Genomic DNA, 20212 nt, shown 5'->3' on the forward strand with positions numbered 1-20212 from the left:
CAGAACTCGGAACTTATCGCTCCAGAAAGTCCGACACGAAATGCCGACGAACATTACGTCGACAGCCCGACTCCCAGGACTCTGCCGACTCCACATCCACCATTTCCTCCTCCTGCCACCCCTCCTCCTCTGTCTCCTCAAATGCCTCCGGCTCTCCCTCCCCTCACTACCGGTTCCGCTCCTCATCCTCCGGGCCTCTGCTCACTTCCTACGGTTTGGGCGCCCCCTTGGCGGAGCCGGAGGGGAGTCAAAGAGCAGGAAAGCCCCGTCACAGGATGAGGCTCAGTCGCAGCTCGCCACGCGAGCCCTCGGGGGGCAACGGGAGGGAGTCGGACTTTAGCTCAGGGCCACAGCAGCTGGTTCTGTATGGCAGCAACGAGTTCATGGTGTGAAGAGCCATTTTGAGTGCCGGAGCGTGCACTAGAAGGGGAGGGGCGAGAGTCCAGGGTTGAGCGAGGTTTGTGCCCCTCCTCGGTTCCCGCCTCACGTTTACACGGGACGCAGCGGCCGGGAGGCTGCAGGTCATTCTGAGACTGTACAGAAACCTGTTGTTGTTGTTGTTGTTATTATTATGCTGCAGAGGAAACACAAGTGTACATAGGAGAACCTCCGGTGCTGCTCCTGGGTGGTTCATTGTTGATTTCCTGTTCCTGTTTTTACCAAGTGAAGTCAGGTTCCGCTTTTAGCTGAAGTGGGATCCTCTCTTTTCCGATTCCACGGTGACCAAAACCGGTCCTGGATGTCCTCGGGTTGGACAGAACTGAAGGAAAAGCTGTCCGTGTGGCGTGTTGGCACAAACGTGTCGGGTGTCAATCATCCAGGAGTGTTTACCTGGCGTCCTGTTCTTCCTCTGTTTTAATCGGAATCATCAGTGTTACCAGGTCAGAACTTGAAACGCCTCTTCCTCTCTCTCTCTCTCTGGTGTTTTATCGTGAATCGTGGTTCATGTCTTTGCATGAACCACGATTCCTCTCAAGTGTTCCTCGTGCAAAGGCGAGAAAAGTCTTTGCTGCCATCGCGTGACACCAGCTCGCGTATATTTCACTGAAGCTGTGGGGAAACCCTTGCACTCGCCCACGCCTTCGGACCGTCCACGGTGTCCTCTGAGCCATCCGGAGCACTTCTTCCTCCTCTTTCGTAGCATGACAGCAGCTCTTCCGTCCTCTCCTCTCTCCCGGCACTGGCTGTGAATAGTAGCATATTTAATCCTCACTGTTATCCAGACAAAAACTAGTAGCGGCTAAACCCGACGTGTCCGTGTGTCTCTGCGTATTTCAGTTTCTGTCCAGACAGTCGGTGTAACCTTTAACGGAAATGATGTCTCTACTTTAAGCTGCAATATCCGTCTGCGATCGGACCTCCGCTCCAACCTCACGGACACAATCGGCGTTAATCATTCCAGGTCGACTATCCTGAAGCGGATACTTGTTGGGATGGTCTGTGTACATGTTCCGGCTGTCAGTACGGCATCTGGACCCCTAAAAGCAGCAGAATATTAAAAAAAAAAAACAAGTGAATGTACCCGTCACTGGAAGGCATGCGCTGCGTTTCCTGTCGTTTTTTTGTTCCTCTTTTATACACCGTGTATGTAGTATTTATGACCATGTGTTTGGGGTGTACATTGGTTTAAAAGATTCTGTGTCATAAAAAGGATATATTATCCTGTGTACAGTCCTTTTATCTGCTATTAACCATGAAAATATCTGAACGGATCAGAACAGATCTGTCATGACAAAAAAAAAGTTTTTTTTTTTTTTATCTGTACCTGTCCGGACATGGTTCTGTATCAGGTGTAGTTTGCGTTTTTGTTTTTTGTTTTTAATTTGTCTATTGTTGTAAGGACAAAAACATTTTATGGGGATGGGGAAAGGGGGGGGGGGGTAAATCTGTTTATTAAAAAAGAAAAAGTGCAGCCAAACACAAATGAGGTGTGTGTGTGTGTCTAACCCTAACCCCATCTACAGCTGCTTTGCAAACATATAAACTCCACCATAGTAGATCATTCGGGTAATGATTTCTGGTTATTTTAGGCCAGCAGAGGAGGCCTTGCTGGCCCCAACGACCCACCACTGGTGTGTGTGTGTGTGTGTGTGTGGAGCCTGAGTCGTGGGGCGATATGCAAGCTGAAAAAACTAGAAGTGACAAAGCCCCAATAAGATGCTAAAAGATTTAATTGTGGAAGTTTGACAAGTGGTCTCAAAAAGGTCATTCAGGGGGCAGGGGCTGGCAGGCCTGTTTACGAGCCCCACGAAGCTCAAATTGCTTTATGGACACAAACATTAAAGTAGACTAGTAAAATTTACACCAATCCACCACCGGACCTCTTAGGCCTTATACACAGGTGAGGGAGAAGCTACAGCATGCGCTCGAGGATCCAGATGTAAACACAGACCCCAGCACTGGTTAATCAACGAGTGTTGCTGCACATAAAGGGAGTGATTGAGGGGAGATCGAGGCCTCATAGAGGCGCCAGAGTGGGATAGAGGCAGGATGAAGACCTCCGATAACAAAGGGCTATGCCAGTAGATCACTGATAAGGTGACAGAGAAGCTATATGACCGCCGTAAAACCCCAAGAAGAATTCTGGATATATGACGCCCCTGCACCCCACTAGAGACGAGGCAGGGGAGATAACAGATACCCCCCCCCCGGAACCAGACAATCACTGAGCAGTGCTGCATGTAACAGAATGCATGACATGGGTCAAGATGATCTGGGACATTATCTGTCCCTATGAACCTCTCGGAACACCTTTCATAGAGGCTTTAGACGCAATAGGTCATAAACAAGAGGTAGATAGAGCACAAACTTAGAGATGGGGTGAGGTAGATAGAGCACAAACTTAGAGATGGGGTGAGGTAGATAGAGCACAAACTTAGAGATGGGATGAGGTAGATAGAGCACAAACTTCGAGATGCGATGGGGTAGATAGAGCACAAACTTAGAGATGGGGTGAGAATCCCCGGAGGCGTCTCGGACGACTTCATTAACACTAAGATAAACTCAATTAGCCCAAATTATAGACGGTTCAAATCAAATGTTATTTGGACAACCCCACACGGAACATCAACATGATCAGTCATGTACACGACACTTTTCAGAGGTTGACCTAATTCGTGTGCAGCGGATACGAAGCCGTCCATGCTAAATTATCTCCTACTTCACTGGTCGCTTAACAGATTCACTGAAGTCGTCTTGCTCTTGGCTGTCTGCCACCTGAGAGGGAGGTGTCTGTTCCGTGTTTGATGATAGCTGCAGCACGTTCCTTCCTAATGACGCCTCACCCGATGACAGTCTGAGAGCGACGCTATGAGGCCTTAGAGCTGTTAATAATGCATTGGGTTTATATAGGACTTACATAGGACTCCTTTGATTGCTAGGGATCTGCTGTTCATGTAATTAAGAGTGGGGCGACGGTGGCTGAGCGGGCCGTCCTATGATCGAGAGGTTGGCAGAGGGATTGAAGGATAATTGTAAGGCTGAGCTATAAAGATCAATCAATGCCCTAGAGATCATTCGGGACTCTTCTACGAGCTGCTTGGAGGAGGTCTATAGGCTCTCTGACGGTTTTTCTACTCAACTCCTGTTGAGGAAGAAATTGTGATAATAATCAATACTGATCAGCGGGTTAAAAAAAGAGAGAAAGACGTCTGAGGAAATCTTTTTGGTTTTTAATTGTTTCATTTCGTCTTTATTTCCTTTCATCTTTACGCGTTCTCGTTCTTCGTCCACGCCACAGTTCACAGAACTTGGAAAAACAAATCATTAGCGTGACGTCACCAGCTGGGTCGAGCTGAAACAAGACAGAACATAAAGAAGTTTCCTGTTATGTGCGCTGATCGGACTGGAACGTTCGACCCACGCACGCACGGAACCGGGTGAAACGAGCTGTTTGCGTGAGATTTAGCGGGTCGAGCTCGCCACGTGAATGAAAATTCGAATTACTTAAGTTCTGTTTTCGTTTTGACGGCAGGGCGGTGGTTCGAGTCTCTGTTCTACGCAAATGAAAGTAAAGTGAGTTCCGCGCTGTATAAAACTTTGTGTTGCGTTTCAGATCGCTGCGATCCACCGGAGGCTCCAACGACTTCGCATCTCTCACAAGGTTCGGTCCAACTCCGTCCAAGGTTTGGTTTATCTCCTAAACTATACCAGAATAGAGTTTTAGCTCCTTTAATTAAAACTCAACACGGGGTTTTAATAGATTATCAGATACTTTGATCGTGTTTGGATGTATCGGCTCATGATCGCGTGCGTGTGTTTCTTCTCCTGCAGATGGATCATCAATATCAAACCAAAGTGTTCTTTGACCTGGAGACGACCGGATTAGGTAACTTCAAATCTGCGAACATTGATCCTGAATGTATAATAAACGCGTTGTGATGGGCATCGTTTTAAACTCAGCAAATCGATTCTCAGAAATGAAATGAATAATAAATAATTCTAATATTAATCAGGAACTCATTGAAATCCAGATCAGGTTCTGCCTCCAAATCGAATCATCAGATAGACCCGCACCCATCCACAAAATTCTCCTACATTTAATTTTAATCTATAAACTTTTACATTCCTGATTAATGATTAATATCCATTGCATCCTGTCGTGTGTTTTTGTTCAATCAGACAAATGTCAAGATGTTTAACGTTCATTTCTTCCGCCTCTCTGTTTCCTCCTTTGGTCCATGTTCCCTCTTTCAGACACTGGATCGTGTGGAATCATCCAGTTGTCTGCCGTCTGTGGCGCGCGCGTGTTTAACGCGTACACCGTCCCTCATGACACCATCACTCGGAGCGCCGCCAGCGTCACAGGCTTCGTCGTCGACAACGGAAAACTCTTCTGCCGTGGAAAACGGATGAAAACCATCGATCTTCACGATCTTCTCGTGTCCTTCATCGACTTCCTCCGGTCCTTTCCCCGCCCCGTGCTGCTGGTGGCCCACAACGCACGGCTGTTTGACGCACCGGTGCTCACCTCAGCCCTCAAGGCGCTTTCCCTCTGGCGTGAGTTCAGTTCGCTGGTTACCGGGTTTCTGGACACCTTCCTGTTAATTAAAAATGTCTATCGTGGCCTGAGCAGTTATTCTCAGCCAAACTTGGTTCAACACTTCCTGGGAAAGTCCTACAATGCTCACGATGCTCTTGAAGACGCCAGGGCGCTGCAGGATTTATTGATCCACCTGAACCCCAGCCAACATGTTATTAAAAGATTTCTTTATTGAACCTTTGTGTTTATGGTGTAGCCACACACATTAGTCACATAATCCACAAGTGTTGTATTGAAGCAGGCCTTTCTCAAAAGTATTAATAAAGTTCCATTTGACTCATCTCCTGGTGGATTTTTAATCACTAAGATGTTTGTTTTGTGTGATAAAGAGACAACTTTCATCTTATTTGCGTCTTATTTGAATGGCGGCGCGTACACACGCTACGGCCCGAGGCTCCCGGCTATATATTGTTTCTTAAGAGAGAGAATTTAGTTTATGTTATGATGTGTGCCTTAAGCCGTGGGCCTTCTCACGATTTTATTATGCTCGCATAATGACAAAGTATCTTGAATCTTGAATCTTGAATCTAGTCCTTTGTTGTAGAATGACAAATAAATGAACCCTGAACACTTAAAATGAATCAAAATATTATGAAACGGCATTAACACTTAAGGAATATTCATTAAGAATAATTTCCATGTGTTTGGAAAATAAAGAAATATTTTAGATGCAATTTCTCCAGAATAGAAAGACTGCAAATTTAACAGCAATATTTTTGTCACTGGAATACTAGTAGTAACAAAAATATTCCTCAAACTGTAAAATTACAGTTTTACATTACTTGTTTCTTATTTACCATGACCCCGATGCGCTTCCAACAATCTCCTGAAGATGGCAGCACTGTTGAAAACGCTCATCCGGTTTTCAATTAAAAGGAAGAAGAAAGGGACCCCGCGCTGCGCGATATCAAAAATAAGTGTTTTTTTGTTTTACTCTGCTATCGACAAGCAATAATACCTTAAATAGACAGACACATACGCGATGTTTTATATAGATATGAATGATCTATATAATGATCTGCTTTTATCTTTCCTGATGTAATCATCAACGAGGCTTTTAATTTGAAAGGATTCGGCTTCCGTCCGCGCAGTTATTTAAAAACTCGGTCTTGTCGCGTGACGTAAAGTGGCTGAAAGCGTCTTTCTGGTGTCTCTCGTCTGGCGCTGTTTACTTCATGAGACCTTTTCCAGAAACGTTGTTGAGGCTCCGTCCGTGTCGGGATGCAACAAACTCAACCGGACCGAGACGAGGACCCGCAACAGTCGCCGGTTTTCTTTGACTTGGAGACAACCGGGTTCGGTAAGATCCATTTCTTCTACGGTTGTTCTAATCTACAGCCTGTCTCATGGGGACGTGAAACCCCGGATTGGTGCGCGTATCGCTTCAACAGGAACCCACGTGACCCATACAGGATGTGTCGTCCGGATGTTCCGCGCCAAATTGTGTTAAAAAGGAAACAAAGTGTATCGACTTGTTGCGGGTTCGTGGACGGAGATTGCATTGTTTGCTGTCCCTACCGGATTTCCGCTCTGCCCCCATTCACGGATCATTCTCGGAAATGTGTGAATGAATCCATTTTTCGTGTTATTTCACATGATTGAACACTTTGGTTAATAAGATACCACATAAACATTTTAACTCTGAATTTTATTACGTACAAATTTTCTATATTTTACAAGTCAACTATTGCGCATTTACACAAACAAGCAACATTTGAACCCTTCACACGAACAACTTCACTCAAAAAACAAGTGGAGAAAATGATATTATACAAAGATGATCATAGTTTAAGTAAGATTAATAAAGATTAAATATTATTTCACAGGCTAATGTTGGGCTTACAGCGTGCAAGTTTTCCCATCTTTTTTTCATTTTGTTTACCAGAAATGATTTTAGATCTACAGCAGAGGTCACTGTTGAGTGACCAACACAGTGTTGACACAGTTTGTGTAATGTGTCAATGAGGCATCATTAACCCATCACTACTGTCTCATGGCTGGATAAACTTTATAAGCGGGGTATGCAAGTAGGGCTGCTGGTAAAAAAAAAAAAAAAAAAAAAAAAAATCAACTTTGGGGAATTTGGGGGAAATCATTGGGAAATCAATAAATGTTCCCCATAATGAGATGATCCTGTGTTTAACACACTTTCTGCAATCCAACATCTTAAAGAAAGATTTGTAAGAAATGTGCCACAGCTGCAAAAAGCACCTTTTAATCATTTTGAGGCTGAAGCAAGGCCTTTGATCTGCATCCTGTGTGTTTCCAGGTCGGAGCTGTGAGGTCATCCAGCTGGCTGCAGTGTGCGGAGGCCATTCCCTCAACCTCTACGTCGTCCCTTGCTCTCGGGTGGAGCGAGGAGCCGCCAAGGTGACCGGCTTCAGAGTCCGGAGACGGAGACTGTACCTCCATCGGCAGCTTGTCCTCACAAACTCTCTTCGAGAGGTCCTGGTCTCCTTCATAGCTTTCCTGCAAATGCTCGGACGCCCGCTCATCGTAGGCCACAACATTCGCCGCTTCGACTGTCCGCTGCTGGCCCGGGATCTAGATCAGCTGAACCTCCGGGCCGACTTTGAGTCATCCGTTTCTGGCTGTGTCGACACTCTGCCGCTGGCCCGTGAGGTGCTGAAGGACCGCTGCCTCCGGAGTTTTCGACAGGAGAAGCTCGTCGGGGAGCTGCTGGGTGTGGACTACAAGGCCCATGATGCTTTGGAGGACGTGCGGGCATTGCAGGCACTATTCGGGGTTCTTCAGCCCACACCTGAGTTGATCCTGAAGCATAGGTTCTCTCTGGAAAGCATCAACCGCCACCCAGCTGCGGAAACCAAAGAACCCTGCCAGGCCATCCGACAGCGCCCCCCCCCCCGTCGGACCGATGATGAAGGTTCAGGGACGCGAAGCAGGGAAGTTCAAGATGGACAGATAAATGAATCATGAAGCGCTGAAACCCACTGGGAGAAGGAATATACTACAGTATTACTCTGGGGGCTGACATCTTTAAGCTATTGCTTTATGCAGTTACTGAAAATTTGATGTACAAATATGCAGGTAGTTGAGCTACTAATATTCATGTTTGTATTTTTAATATGAACTGACTTCAAGTGTTTGAGGACAGATACATTCTAATGGAGCGTATTGCTGTTGTACTTCCTTGTACTGCAATGGATAAAACTAACATTTGGAAACAACATTAAAATATTATTTGACCCAAAGTCAACAAACTGTAATTGACTAAATGGTTGAGCCAACAAAGGCAAAAGAGACGAGAGGCAAAATGCATGGTTGACGTGGTGCGTTCACACAACAGGGCTTTATTGAAGCAGGTTACAGTAGATGAGCATGATCACAAACGCTTAAACCGTTGATTCAAGAGAGAAAGGTTCACCAGATAATCAAGGTGAATAAGTCCTAAAAGAAATCTGTGCAAAATCCTGGATGCTCATTTAAGAAAAACTAAAAGGTGGTTAAAAAAAAGACGAGTAACAAAGGTGCTCTAGTTAAATGGAAAAAGATCAATAGAACATAGAGGAAGACTGCAAATAAAAAGGATCAATTACAGAAATGCAGCAGGATGAATGTGAGGTAATGATTTTTAACTTTAAACCCCCCCCTCTGATTTTTGGGGGATTTCCCCAACAACACGGAACTAAAGCTTCACAAAGTTCACGTTGATCCGTCCGTCATGTCAAACTCGGCCGATGGAGACAATGACTCCAGTACGAGCTGGAATAAAACGCACGCGTTTGCTCCACAATGAAATCATCTCAACATTACGTTGACGTTTTGGAACAAGTGTCAACAAGGATTATATCTCTGGAACACGAACATTATTCCTACGTGGGTCTGGACACAGAATAGTTTTTTAACCAGATCAAATTTTAATTAATCCATGCAGGATTCCACAAATCAGATATTCACGATGCTCGTTTGGGCTAATATTTTTGGCCTGATTCAAATGAAAGAATGATAATATTTTTTGCCACGTACTGCGGTTTCGACCTCGCCATGTCAAACGCAGACGGACCGGGGGTCGCCGCCGGGACCGCGGCTACAGCAGGCAGCAGGCTCGGAACATGGTCATCCCCGACTGGGAGGAGACGTGCAGGGAGACGCTTTCGTTGGCAGAGAGGAACAGCACGGTGCCCCGCCTCAGCGTGATGTCAGAGGGGGCGGCGCCGGAGGCTGCCCTGGCGCTGCCTTCGATGACCAGGAGGATGCTGGCGCTGTCCAGTGCGGCGATGGTGTACTGCTTCACGGCGGCGGGGATCTGCAGGAGGGGACGGGTCGGAAAACAAGGTGAACCCGTTCCTAGAGATATTACCGATAATGTTTGATATTGATCAGGACGCTTAAGACTGAGATTTTCCTACCTGTATCCTGATAACGGTGAAGTCTGGGATCGGCGGGTCGTACAGCGCCACGCAGGGATCTGAAGGATCCTGGACACACGGGAAGATTTTGGAGCTGGCGGGGGCGGGGCTGTAGTTCAGCATCTCGCACAGCGTGTTCACGTCGATGTACTTGGGCGTCAGGCCGGCCCGCACCGTGTTGTCCGAACAGGCCATACACTCCACGCAGTCTAGACGGGTCAACAGACGGAAAGCAGGGCTTTAACGAACGGAAACGTCGAACCGCCGCGAGCTCCCGGGTGCGGCGTCGGCTCACCTCCGTAGAGGTAAGCGTGAGGCTCGTTGGCGCCCAGGAACATGGCCTGGCCCGGATCCAGGATCATGTGGTTGAGGAAGTAGATGGAGAAGCAGCCGATGTCTCCGGGGTACTGGGAGTGGAGGCGGAGCAGCAGGTCCCCGTTGCTGTTTGACGTGTCCGTACCGGCGGCACCTGCACGGGTGAAACGCCACGCGTGAATCGCCCGTTTCATGGACTCTTCCCACAGCTTCGTCCCGGCGGCCGTCTCTGCTGTCGCAACTTTTCAGGTGAAACCCGATTTGCTTGCTATCTTTCTGAGACGTACTCCTGACGCGCAAACATCTCCTCCTCCTCCTCCTCCTCCTCCTCCTCACCCTCTTCTGTGACTCTCTTGACCAGCATGTTGAGCTGATCCACAAACACCTTCTTCTCGCAGTTCATCATCCTGGTGAAGCACCTCTTCAGCACCTGGCTGGTCTGAGCCGCGTCTCCCACGCTGCTCTGCAGCTCCTCCGCCGCCTCGCCTCCCACCAGAGCACGGAACTCTGGGACAGCTGATTTGGCAAAAGCACGGATTAGCCTTCAGTAATGTGCGCACGTGTTTGGCAGCCGAAGCAATGGCGATGTGGGGTTTTGGGGGCTCACATTTAAGGAATCCCAGGATTTCCTCCACTGGTCTGAAGCCGCACAGGCCCTGGAAGCGGGTGAGGGCGATGGCCATCTCCGGCTTGTGGTTGCTGTCTGGATAGTGCTCAGGAAACTCGGCGTGGAGACGAGCGGCTAACTCCTGAGCAAAGGGTTAATCACGGGATCACTGAGGTGTAAGACGCTTTATATGAAACTAAAAACAGGTCAGTGCTTTGCTAGATCGTGCGTGTTTGTGCACTCACTCTGTTGGGGTGGGCCTGTATGGACAAAGCGGTGTTGACGGAGAGGACTTTGAAGAGGAAGGGCAGCTGTCCCAGGAAGGCGTCTTTGACCTTGGAGCCCAGGCAGGCAGGGAAGTGGGCGATCCACTGGCCCAGCGTGGTCTGGGCGATCCTGTTGTCCTTGATCTGGGCGTCGCCTTTCGGGTGAGCCCCCATCCACAGCTGGAAGAGGCATCAGAGATTACCTCATCTGCAGGAATTAGCATTAGCCCATCGAGGCAGGAGATATCCTAAAAAAAGATCCTGCTGTGAGCCAAAGTATTTGATACTCGGTGAGGACGCAGGAACCTTGACCTCCTTACTCTGTGTGAATTCCACACCGGCGGATGGACTGCAGCACACGTGGTGGACCCTCTTATCAAACTGGGTCAGGAGGTTGTTGTTTTATTTAAAGTTCACACAGATTATTTGTGTGTTTTCAGCCCCACAAAGATCAACAGCATGAAAGTCGTATGCTTTCAGGGGACGGTTGTGTCCCCTCTGAGATCTGATCAATAAGGATAACTGATCAAAGTACAAAGATCAGGGTAACGCAACATTTACCCTCCCAGTAGCCTCCCGGTAGCCTCCCAGTAGCCTCCCAGTAGCCTCCCAGTAGCCTCCCAGTAGCCTCCCAGTAGCACGCTTACCTCAGCGTAGGGCTTCCCATCCTCTATGACAGCCAGTGGATCTCCACCGAGCACCAGCTTGGCCACCTCGCTGTCCACACCCACCTTCCCCCAGGCGTAGTTCTGCACAGCACAGCTGAGGGGAAACACTGAGGGAGGGGGGGGGCAGATTTAGTTTAATTCAATCCCTTCACCTGCAAAATGAACAGCAGGCCTTTGTTGCCTCGTCTCCTGATTCATGTATTCTAGTATCTGTACTGATTATTGGTTATTAACGACACACACTGACGAGCCAGTTTTAACAATATTCAGATTTATTTTGTTGTTATTACATATTCAGATGCCATTTTAATAATACTGCTTTAGTATTTTTATATGCACTAATATTTTATATATTTTAAATTGTGGTAGATGTAGTATTGTTTTTATTACTTTATATGCGCTTCCAAGGGGTTTGTTGAATATTTATCATCTCTATTGATTACGCTTTAAATCTATATAGGTGATAGTTATATAAAATATTTATTACTGTATTACCAACTTTGCCGTTCAATAAATCGTGTTTCAGATTTTAGAACTAATGAAACGCCCCGTCCAGACACCTTTGAATCGGTTAAAATGAGCAGGCAGATTCTCCGGGATCCGGTATTGGGCAGCGCACCGGGAAGCTGCCGGAACCGTGAGCCGGTTTTTCAAGGACAGTCCGTCCGCAGGTTCGAATCAAACATGGTCGTCATTTCACGGTCGTGTTTGGGACCAGGATCCGTTGTTCCATTTATCAAACGAAACGCCGGACGGGATAAAGAGACGCACGCACGCCCGCGCGTCCGTGTATGTCCAGTTTCGTCGTACCGATGACGTAATCAGAGATCACAGGATACAAATAAAACGCTGCCGCGTGCGCTCGCCGCGCGTTAATCGATAAAACGGATGCTTTGGAAGGTTTAAGACGGAGAGAATCTCGCTCACCTCTCACTTCCTCCATGTTTGCGACGTCGGCTGTCAGACTGCGGGTGACGTCACGACTCGTCACTGATCCTTGAAATTTGAAACCAAACAAAAAGGTGTTTATATTTTAAATCATTTGTATGAGTTTGTCTATTTATGGTTAGAGTTTATTATTTTCTACTTTTGCCTCTTTTTTCTTACATATTACCTTCACGAAGATTTTCTGTTGTTCCTGTGTTCAAAAGCAGACAAGAAAAAACGTATCTCGGGGTAGAGCACAGTAATTATAATAATTAATATGTGATGAACATGTTTTTGCATCAAGGTATACTGATTTATGTTAAGTTAAAGACTTGAAAAAGGCAGATTTTATAATATAACAGTAAAACGATTGATGCAGAAGAGTAGGAGATAATTAAGGGATCATTAACAGACTATAAAACTAACACTTTACACAAACAACACATTAATTAGATTCCCCGCTTGTTAATTTTTACCTGTAATGGTCTCTCAAATTTGTAACCGAGGTCAGTTCTTAAAGGTTTGCTGTTTTACTCGATATACGGGTGGATCCAGGGGGTGAGGCCAGTGGGGCATTGACCCCAGCTGAAATCTGGTATTTTTAATTCTAACGTGACTTGAAATATTCTAATGAAGCACCATCGTGAGTTTATTATCCACTACATTAGTTTGTGTTAAGATGTTAAAGAGCTCTTACTACCTGTTGCCACTGGCAACAGTTCATGAAAATCAGTGGTTTTTCACTCAGACTCAGTCACTCCACAATCACCATTCAGTAAATTAATCAGAATCAGAATCAGAGTCAGAAGTGGTTTATTGCCATTGTCAATGAGGGTTCACAGACTAGGAATTTTTCTCAGTGAAGTCGTGCAACATGTAACAGTAACGACTAAGTTACAAAAAACATACAAGTACAGAACACATCACAAAAAAAGCAGCATCAGGAGTGGATACACAGATGTGTATTTGCAGTATGTATTAAAACTAGTATAATCACGCAGTGCAAACAGAGACTTACGTATGACTGAATGTAGCATGTCATTTTATAATAATTGGATTATAATCAATTTGTCTTTGCAATAAATTAATATCTTCACTGCCGTGGCTAACCAGTTGGATTTTCTGTTCCAAACTGTTATGTGTGCTATATCAATATAATACAGCATATGTATACGTATATTATAGCCGGATTAAAGTTAATCCGTATCTATTAGCAGAAAAGCCTTGCATTTGATATTTTCTGCACCCCAAACGATAAATATGGAACTTGATAAATTGTATTTGTCAATCATATCAGCGGTGGAATGTTGCTTATTTATAACGATTCATAAGTCATATTTTTAAGACGTTTACATAAATCTTTACATTTCATTGCACTGCGTGCTGACAGACACATACGTCATTTTACAGCGGTTTCGGTGCGCATGCGCTATAAAATTCATTCCCGGAAGTGGTAGCAGAGACGTCTCACACAAACGACAGAGAAGAGTTTGTTGTTTTTGGGGGACGAAACAGCGCGCAGCCTTTACAAAATGTCGGGATATGATAATAACCCGTTCGCGGAGCCTGCCGGCGAAAACCCTTTCAATGTAAGTGCGTGTTACTGTATTTTGTTTAGTCGCTAATAGGGAACGGACGAAGTTCTGACATATCCCTTATTAAAGGTGGTTTACGTCAGGAAACTTGTTGGGGCGGGGTCTTCTCTTGTTCTCCCAAAGCCATTGGTTGAATCGATTATGACTGACAGTCGTTCAACCAATCATCAGATTAGTTGCAGGAAATTGTGCGAAACTGCTTTTAAGTAAATTTTGTTCTTTCGCAAGTCTATATAAAATTATTTTATAACGTGGTGTGGCTTTTCTAATATGTCGAATTCGATTGGGTGTGATACGAGTCTGCTATGTTCACTTGGTGTAATGAAAATAAGCTTGTTGGTAATCTACACAAAACGGAAGTGCTCTGCCGAGACTCGGTTTGACCTCACATGATATAAAACATAACTTTTACAGCAATGCAGAGTCGCACTTTAGTTGCAGAATGAAATGTCTGCCAGCCACGCCTCGGCAGCAAACAGCCATCGCAGCTGTTTCTCTTACCTGCTGTGGAGGCCCTAAAGCCGTCCTGTTACACTGAATGTACCCACAGCTTTATTTTCACACGCTCGTAAGTAGAATTCGTTAAGTCAGACCGGACCAGTGTGGAACTGGTCAGAGGTGCGTTTGTACTGGTCTCCAAACCTCTGTGTTGTCATCTTGTGGCTCCTCTTCATTTCCTCCTGGTCTATTTTTCTGTTTTCATCAAATCTGGTTTAGTTTTTAGGCTTTGCTCATTTCTGTCTGTGCTTGGTCGTAAGAAAAAGAAAAAGAACAGCGCACACATTCTGTGACTCGGCGGATGTTTGTCATGCTGTGACAATGGTGCAAGGTAAACACTTTTTTTTTACGCTCTTTGAATGTCTCCATGGGCGTTTTCCTCTTTAATAGTTCTCTCTTCAATGATGCCGTTGGCCTGATACTTTTGAGAATGTTGTCTCCGCTAAGTTGAATGATTAAATAAAACCGTTCAGGAGTGAAAATGTGTGGACATCCCTCCGTTTCCTGCTGGGAATAGTCACAGGGGCGTCGCACGCAGATAAGGGATCGTGACGAAGGTTGAAATCTTGATGTCGATGTTGGGTCGTGCCACATGACTCTTTCCCCACACATCATTAAATGAGAAATGGAATTTAGCACAAACTTCATGAGACTTCTGAGAAGTTTTGTTACGATCTTACGGTTTGACTTTCACTGAAAAGTCAGACTTCCACTTGTTTTTGCTGCACATGTGGAGGCTCTGCTATCAGGGCAGGTGCAGCACATTTATTATTGACCTTTGTACCTTTGCTCGGTGACTATCTTGGACTTTTAAGCTCACCCTGCCGGATACTCTGGCAACATCAGAGATGATCTGATGACTCCCACTTAATAACAGCACAAATGCATTTTTGCAGGACTGCAGATCCATAAAATCCACTGATTCCGCAGTGCTTGATCAATTTATCCATTCATTTCGCCTCACATTTCCCTCCCAGAGTCCGACGTGCCGTCTTCACGCATCTTTTGTCCAAAACCACAAAATGCTCAGGGTCCGTTAATGTAGCGGACGAGCCGCTGGGGTCTGACGGACGACTTGAATCTCAAAGATTAACGTTTACCTGGGATCTGTGCTTGGCACCTGTTCAGGAATGAGTTCTTCTCAGGTAATGATTCATCAGGACGCCTAGAGGCCAGCGCGAGAACAGCCGGACGTTGTTGCACTCTATTTCACAACCCCGTCAAGATATCAGAGCCTGATCTGGTTTTCATTTAGGGACTAAAAGGATGACAATGAGTAGGAAACGTTTTTCAGACCAGTTCTACCGTTCAGGATTCATGGTTCCACCTCTGAGCCGACGGCAGAGGCGATCGGGCCGGGATAGAACACGAAATGTTTGGCAGATGTTAAAGAGGTTGAAAGCGGCTTCAGTTCCAAAGTGACACAATTCCTGATCTGGTCTCAGGCGCGGGGTGATGAAGGATACCCGTACCCCGAACCCAGTTCAGTGGAAGTGGAACGGTTAAACGTGGATTCAGTAATGAGTCTGAGTTGCTGTTGTTTGTCATTCCAGGACCCTTCGGTCACACAAGTAACCAACCAGCCAAGCCTAGGAGTGGACCAGTACAACCCTTTCCCCGCCCAGACCCCTGTAAGAAACCCTCAGCCTCATTATCGGCCGCGTTCTCCATGTTCTTGGTCTCCATCTTCCTTCATTGGCTCCTCCTCCTCCTTGATGCAGCCTTTTTCTTTTTCTCCGCTCGTTGTTTACATTTTCCACACAATCATGCAAAAATGTATTCTCAATGAACTGAACTGGTTGAATAAATGTTAAACTAAATAAACATTGCAGCAAGGCCCAGCGCCTCGCACCACAACGCCCTCCGCCGCTCCCTCCCAGCCCGCGGTGTTGCAGCCGTCTACGGAGCCCAGCCCTCAGGTGAGACCGCCCTCTAGCTACCTGCTGCTGTGGGAAAAATGTAATAATAAGTCTGCATTCTAGCAGTAAACAAACCACCAAATACCAAAAATCTACCTCGGATGCTCCTAAGCCAACTTCAGATAAACTCATTCATTAATAATGGACTATTCTAAGGTCAAAGGTTAACCTCTAAGGCGCCTCGTGGACCTGCACATAGAATGTGTTGTAATGCTGTTTGGCTCGGGGTATAGCTGCATTCTTAAGGTTGCCGTGTTTACTAGCTGACTCAGAATATCTGCGTTAGCGCCTTAGCCGGCGCCGTGCTTATTTCAGACGCCACATCGATCTCGACAGGATGTGGGAAAAGGCTCAGTCAGAGCTCGCAGTCGCTCTGTAACGTCTCCTCCGCATTGAACGTGTTTTAGGAATAACGTGTTTGTTTCTGATGCCCCCCCCCCAGGCGACCGCTGCAGCCGCTCAGGCCAATCTGCTGAGGCAGCAGGACGAGCTGGAGAAGAAAGCTGCCGACCTGGACCGCAGAGAGCGGGAGCTCCAGAGCAGAGGCCCGACAGGTCATTAAAAGCTCACCCAGACAGGAAGACGATACCGAATGTGTGCATTATGCACCAGCGACAGGATGTTTGCACCCAGGATGCGGCGAGAAAAGCCAATCTGGAACCCGTAGTATCAGTTCCAGCTTCCACGTGAGGAACGTATGATAGATTAGAAAAGCACAAAGCTGCTCCCGACCAGGTTCCGCGTTTCACGCCGCTCTGCCGTTCCGTTTGTACAATTAATGAGTTGTCCCGGCTCTTCATTAAAAGCTGCAGCGTACAGCGTCTGTACGAAATGCGACAGCCGGACTCGGTCGCCAGAAAACGGTCCTCTCTTCCCGACAGGCAAGCAGAACAACTGGCCTCCGCTCCCCAAGAGCTTCCCCATCAAGCCGTGCTTCTACCAGGACTTCTCCGAGGAAATTCCCGTGGAGTACCGGAGAGTCTGCAAGATGATGTACTACCTGTGGATGTGTGAGTCGGAGCATCCAGGACCTGAGGCTGGCCTCGTAAAGATGGCCGTGATGCCATTTGGAGTTTAAATCTCTCTCTGAGGTCGGGCTGTTTGTGTTTAAACGACTTCTTCCTGCAGTCGGCTCCGTGACTCTGTTCCTCAACCTCCTGTCGTGTTCCGCTCACTTCTTCGTCGATACGACGAGCGGCATCGACCTCGGCCTCTCCATCCTTTGGTTTGTCCTCTTCACCCCCTGCTCCTTCCTCTGCTGGTACCGGCCCGTCTACAAGGCCTTCAGGTCGGCAGCGTCTGTTGTTTGATCATTCCAGAAGATCCTTTGGGGGGGGGATGTTCCTGACTGACTCGCGTGTTTTCCCGTCTTCAGGACCGACAGCTCCTTCAGCTTCTTCTTCTTCTTCTTCGTGTTCTTCTGCCAAGTGGTGATTTTTGTCATCCAGGCGGTGGGCATCCCCGGCTGGGGCAACAGGTGAGTGTCCACAGCCCGACCGGGTGGATTCAACATGACGGATCCTGCCGAGTAATGGTGCATTGTTCCAAATATAATCTGATGTGAGCGCGTGAATACTATGATTGCATTTAAAGGTGTGTTCTGTGCACCTGCTGCCTCTTTTTCTATTTTCTGCATTTGTTAATTCCGCCAGAGACCTTTCGACCTGTCCGCCGGTCGGCTGCTTCCTGCCTCTGCTCCTTCTTCTTCTTGTCCTCCATAAAGACGCGTGCCGTCGGATCGACGTCGTTTTGTGAGGTTTAAACACGTGGACGTTTGTGCAGCCTCTGACCGCTCGCTGGCGTTTACAGCCCAGCGTTGGAACGCAGGGCAGGTTCTTGGTAGAACCTACGGTTCCTACCCGCCAGCCGATGGACCGGCCAGACCAGTTTTTACAGAACTCCTTCGCACCGACTCGCCGCTCATAATCTGTCCTTCCTGTTTATTTATTAATCACACAAATTTAAAGAGTCAAAATATTTATTTAAGAAATGAATCGAGCAAAGCCGGTTGCAGGACCGGTTCGTATGTCCACAAAAGCAAACGTGTGCTCATTTATCTTTTTTTAGGAATAATGTATTTGTGCATATTCCAGAGACTCTTCCTCCGCCTAAGGTTCTATTTCAGCCTTCGTGCTTGAGTTTCCGTTCCAGGAAGGCCGTCGCCCGCCCGATGCGTTATTTCCCCTTTTCTGTTTTGTAATGACGCCGCTGGCCTCATCGTCCAGACGCTTTCTTCACTGACGAGCTGCTAAGGCGTTTTTAAACCACTCTTTATTTTCACATGGTTTTCCGTGCTTTGATTTTGTAGAGCGTGGTTTTTTTTTTTTCCTTTCTGAATCTAAAATGTAACGACCCCATTATGAACCGTCTCGCTGCCTTTTCTTGTCGCGTCTTCCCTGCCCGTCTCCTAAATGTGTCCTCTGTAGAACTGAATGAAATGTCCTCCTAACTTTGTGTTTGTGGGACCCAGTGGTTGGATCGCTGCCTTCACCAACAGCCACAACAAGGCGGTGCTCGCCATCATGATCACGGTGGCCATCTTGTTCACCATCTGCGCCCTGCTGTCCGTCGTCCTGCTGAAGATGGTGAGACTTTAGTACCTTTTTTGCGTCTTTTTCGCGACTATAGAAGTTGAAACCGGTTATTTCCTGGTGTGACCCGGGGCGACTCTCTTTCAGGTCCACAGCCTGTACCGCCGGACCGGAGCCAGCTTCCAGAAGGCCCAGCAGGAAATCTCCACCGGCGTCTTCACCAGTAAAACCTTCCAGACGGCGGCTTCCAGCGCAGCAACGTCTGCCCTCCAGCAGAACAACTAACGTAGACTGAGCTCAGCTAATCTCACTTGATAGGTCGATGTCTACATGATACCAGGTCTGGATTATTGGGTCCAAAGAACCATCAGATGCTTTGAAAACTCATTTGGCTTTATTGCGGCCGGACATTAACACGATGGTGCGATGGCTTTGTCTGCTTCACGTTTTGTTTGTCAATGCTTTTCGATGTTATCTGCGACGCTTCGTGCGCCGGCATACTGATCGCATTAACTCACGCTTGTGCGGGTCCTGTAACAAAACTAATGAAGTATTCCCGGTTGTCATTGATGGGAATTTCTGTCTGTCCCAAAAAACGGATTCCAAATTTGTTTCACACAGATGTGTGAAATGGAGATAAAGCAGAACACAATCATTTGTTAGCAGTTTATGAACTATTCCACGTACAATCCTGTTTATCTGTCATTATCGGAGCCCGTTTCCCTGTGGAATGATCCAAACAGGTTTCCGAGCCTCTCCCAAATGTTTCGCTGGCATGAACTGTAGATTAAGCATTGATCTAAAAAAATCAATGAAGTTAAGGAGGTGAATCTTCTGATATATTGTCCAACAGGAGCAGAACCCGGTCTTTTTTTTCCACCGTATTTCGCATGGAGTTAGTACTTTTGGGGAATCAAGGTTGAATCTTATTGAATGTATTTTGACAAAACCTTTTCTTCATAAGGAAACTAAGTAACTTGTGAATGATTAAAGTCTGTCTGATCTCAGACTTTGGGATTTTAATTTCGCCGTCTGCAGTCGGTTATTCAATACAAGTATGATCAGAAAACATGCTCGATTTCATGCTGCTCTAATGGGGATCAACGGGAACGGCGGCAGTAGCTGCATTTTGTTTTCTTTCAAAGACCGTTGCTGTGCCATCATCAGTTTGAGCTGCCGTGTTGACATGTTCTACGCTCTCCTCTCAGAACGCCATCCGTCACTGTCTTGGGAAAACGTGCGCGTTTTAAAACGGCTGTTAGAGATTTAGCGTGATGTTCTTTCGACGGGTGTCTGTGATTAGAGGTTTAATCTTACATCCACTATAAATGTAAATAAAGTCCATTACACATTTCTATATGCATCCTTTTGGGAGAACAGAATTCAGTGTCTTTTGTATTACAATATTGAACATAGCATCTAATAAAAAGCTTTGCTTTCCTTTAAACTTCGGTTTTTCTTCTAAAAAACGAAAC

The 20212-nt window shown here is 46.5% G+C and overlaps 5 protein-coding genes across 6 annotated transcripts in view; 4 read left to right on the forward strand and 1 right to left on the reverse strand.

The window, feature by feature from the left end:
* Positions 1–392, forward strand: part of LOC137894282 (unconventional myosin-IXAb-like) — a 44996-nt gene extending 44604 nt beyond the window's left edge. The window contains exon 43 of the mRNA XM_068739761.1: positions 4–392. Coding sequence (XP_068595862.1) covers positions 4–392 — 389 coding nt within the window. The remainder of the gene's footprint in view (positions 1–3) is intronic.
* A 374-nt stretch (positions 393–766) lies between these two features.
* LOC137894284 (DNA polymerase III PolC-type-like) lies at positions 767–5509 on the forward strand. Its single transcript, XM_068739763.1, has 4 exons — positions 767–881; positions 4055–4124; positions 4273–4327; positions 4696–5509. Exons 3-4 carry the CDS (start codon positions 4273–4275, stop codon positions 5214–5216), a joined length of 576 nt encoding a protein of 191 aa, XP_068595864.1. The 5' UTR covers positions 767–881; positions 4055–4124; the 3' UTR covers positions 5217–5509.
* Positions 5510–6102: 593 nt separating this feature from the next.
* Positions 6103–8224, forward strand: LOC137894283 (uncharacterized). The gene is made up of 2 exons (XM_068739762.1): positions 6103–6341; positions 7311–8224. The coding sequence occupies exons 1-2, from the start codon at positions 6263–6265 to the stop codon at positions 7976–7978; spliced, it is 747 nt and encodes a 248-aa protein (XP_068595863.1). The 5' UTR covers positions 6103–6262; the 3' UTR covers positions 7979–8224.
* Positions 8225–8318: 94 nt separating this feature from the next.
* On the reverse strand, positions 8319–12212 carry mpi (mannose phosphate isomerase). The gene is made up of 8 exons (XM_068739510.1): positions 12195–12212; positions 11247–11374; positions 10579–10779; positions 10334–10475; positions 10063–10242; positions 9707–9880; positions 9412–9620; positions 8319–9308 (listed from the first exon to the last, which is right to left on the reverse strand). Exons 1-8 carry the CDS (start codon positions 12208–12210, stop codon positions 9090–9092), a joined length of 1269 nt encoding a protein of 422 aa, XP_068595611.1. The 5' UTR covers positions 12211–12212; the 3' UTR covers positions 8319–9089.
* A 1440-nt stretch (positions 12213–13652) lies between these two features.
* scamp2 (secretory carrier membrane protein 2) lies at positions 13653–20178 on the forward strand. Of its 2 annotated transcripts, none has more exons than XM_068739066.1 (9): positions 13653–13783; positions 15841–15918; positions 16120–16206; positions 16649–16760; positions 17088–17216; positions 17335–17494; positions 17582–17683; positions 18677–18791; positions 18885–20178. In XM_068739066.1, the coding sequence occupies exons 1-9, from the start codon at positions 13727–13729 to the stop codon at positions 19020–19022; spliced, it is 978 nt and encodes a 325-aa protein (XP_068595167.1). In that variant the 5' UTR covers positions 13653–13726; the 3' UTR covers positions 19023–20178. The 2 variants fall into 2 exon arrangements, with proteins under 2 accessions (XP_068595167.1, XP_068595168.1); XM_068739067.1 differs by having other exon boundaries at positions 15841–15906.
* The last annotated feature ends 34 nt before the right edge of the window (positions 20179–20212 follow it).

Source organism: Brachionichthys hirsutus, chromosome 5 (assembly GCF_040956055.1).
Source record: "Brachionichthys hirsutus isolate HB-005 chromosome 5, CSIRO-AGI_Bhir_v1, whole genome shotgun sequence".
Taxonomy (NCBI): domain Eukaryota; kingdom Metazoa; phylum Chordata; class Actinopteri; order Lophiiformes; family Brachionichthyidae; genus Brachionichthys; species Brachionichthys hirsutus.

Bases quoted from the DNA above. Each gene is read 5' to 3' on its own strand.
- LOC137894284 (XM_068739763.1), top strand. From the start codon at position 4,273: ATGGATCATCAATATCAAACCAAAGTGTTCTTTGACCTGGAGACGACC. The intron at 4,328-4,695 runs GTAACTTCAAAT...TCCCTCTTTCAG, and splicing joins CCTGGAGACGACCGGATTAG to ACACTGGATCGTGTGGAATC.
- LOC137894283 (XM_068739762.1), top strand. From the start codon at position 6,263: ATGCAACAAACTCAACCGGACCGAGACGAGGACCCGCAACAGTCGCCG. The intron at 6,342-7,310 runs GTAAGATCCATT...GTGTGTTTCCAG, and splicing joins CTTGGAGACAACCGGGTTCG to GTCGGAGCTGTGAGGTCATC.
- scamp2 (XM_068739066.1), top strand. From the start codon at position 13,727: ATGTCGGGATATGATAATAACCCGTTCGCGGAGCCTGCCGGCGAAAAC. The intron at 17,217-17,334 runs GTGAGTCGGAGC...TTCTTCCTGCAG, and splicing joins GATGTACTACCTGTGGATGT to TCGGCTCCGTGACTCTGTTC. The intron at 18,792-18,884 runs GTGAGACTTTAG...ACTCTCTTTCAG, and splicing joins CCGTCGTCCTGCTGAAGATG to GTCCACAGCCTGTACCGCCG.
- mpi (XM_068739510.1), bottom strand. The intron at 10,780-11,246 runs GTAAGCGTGCTA...TGCCTCTTCCAG, and splicing joins ATGGGAAGCCCTACGCTGAG to CTGTGGATGGGGGCTCACCC. The intron at 10,476-10,578 runs GTGAGTGCACAA...CCCTTTGCTCAG, and splicing joins TACAGGCCCACCCCAACAGA to GAGTTAGCCGCTCGTCTCCA.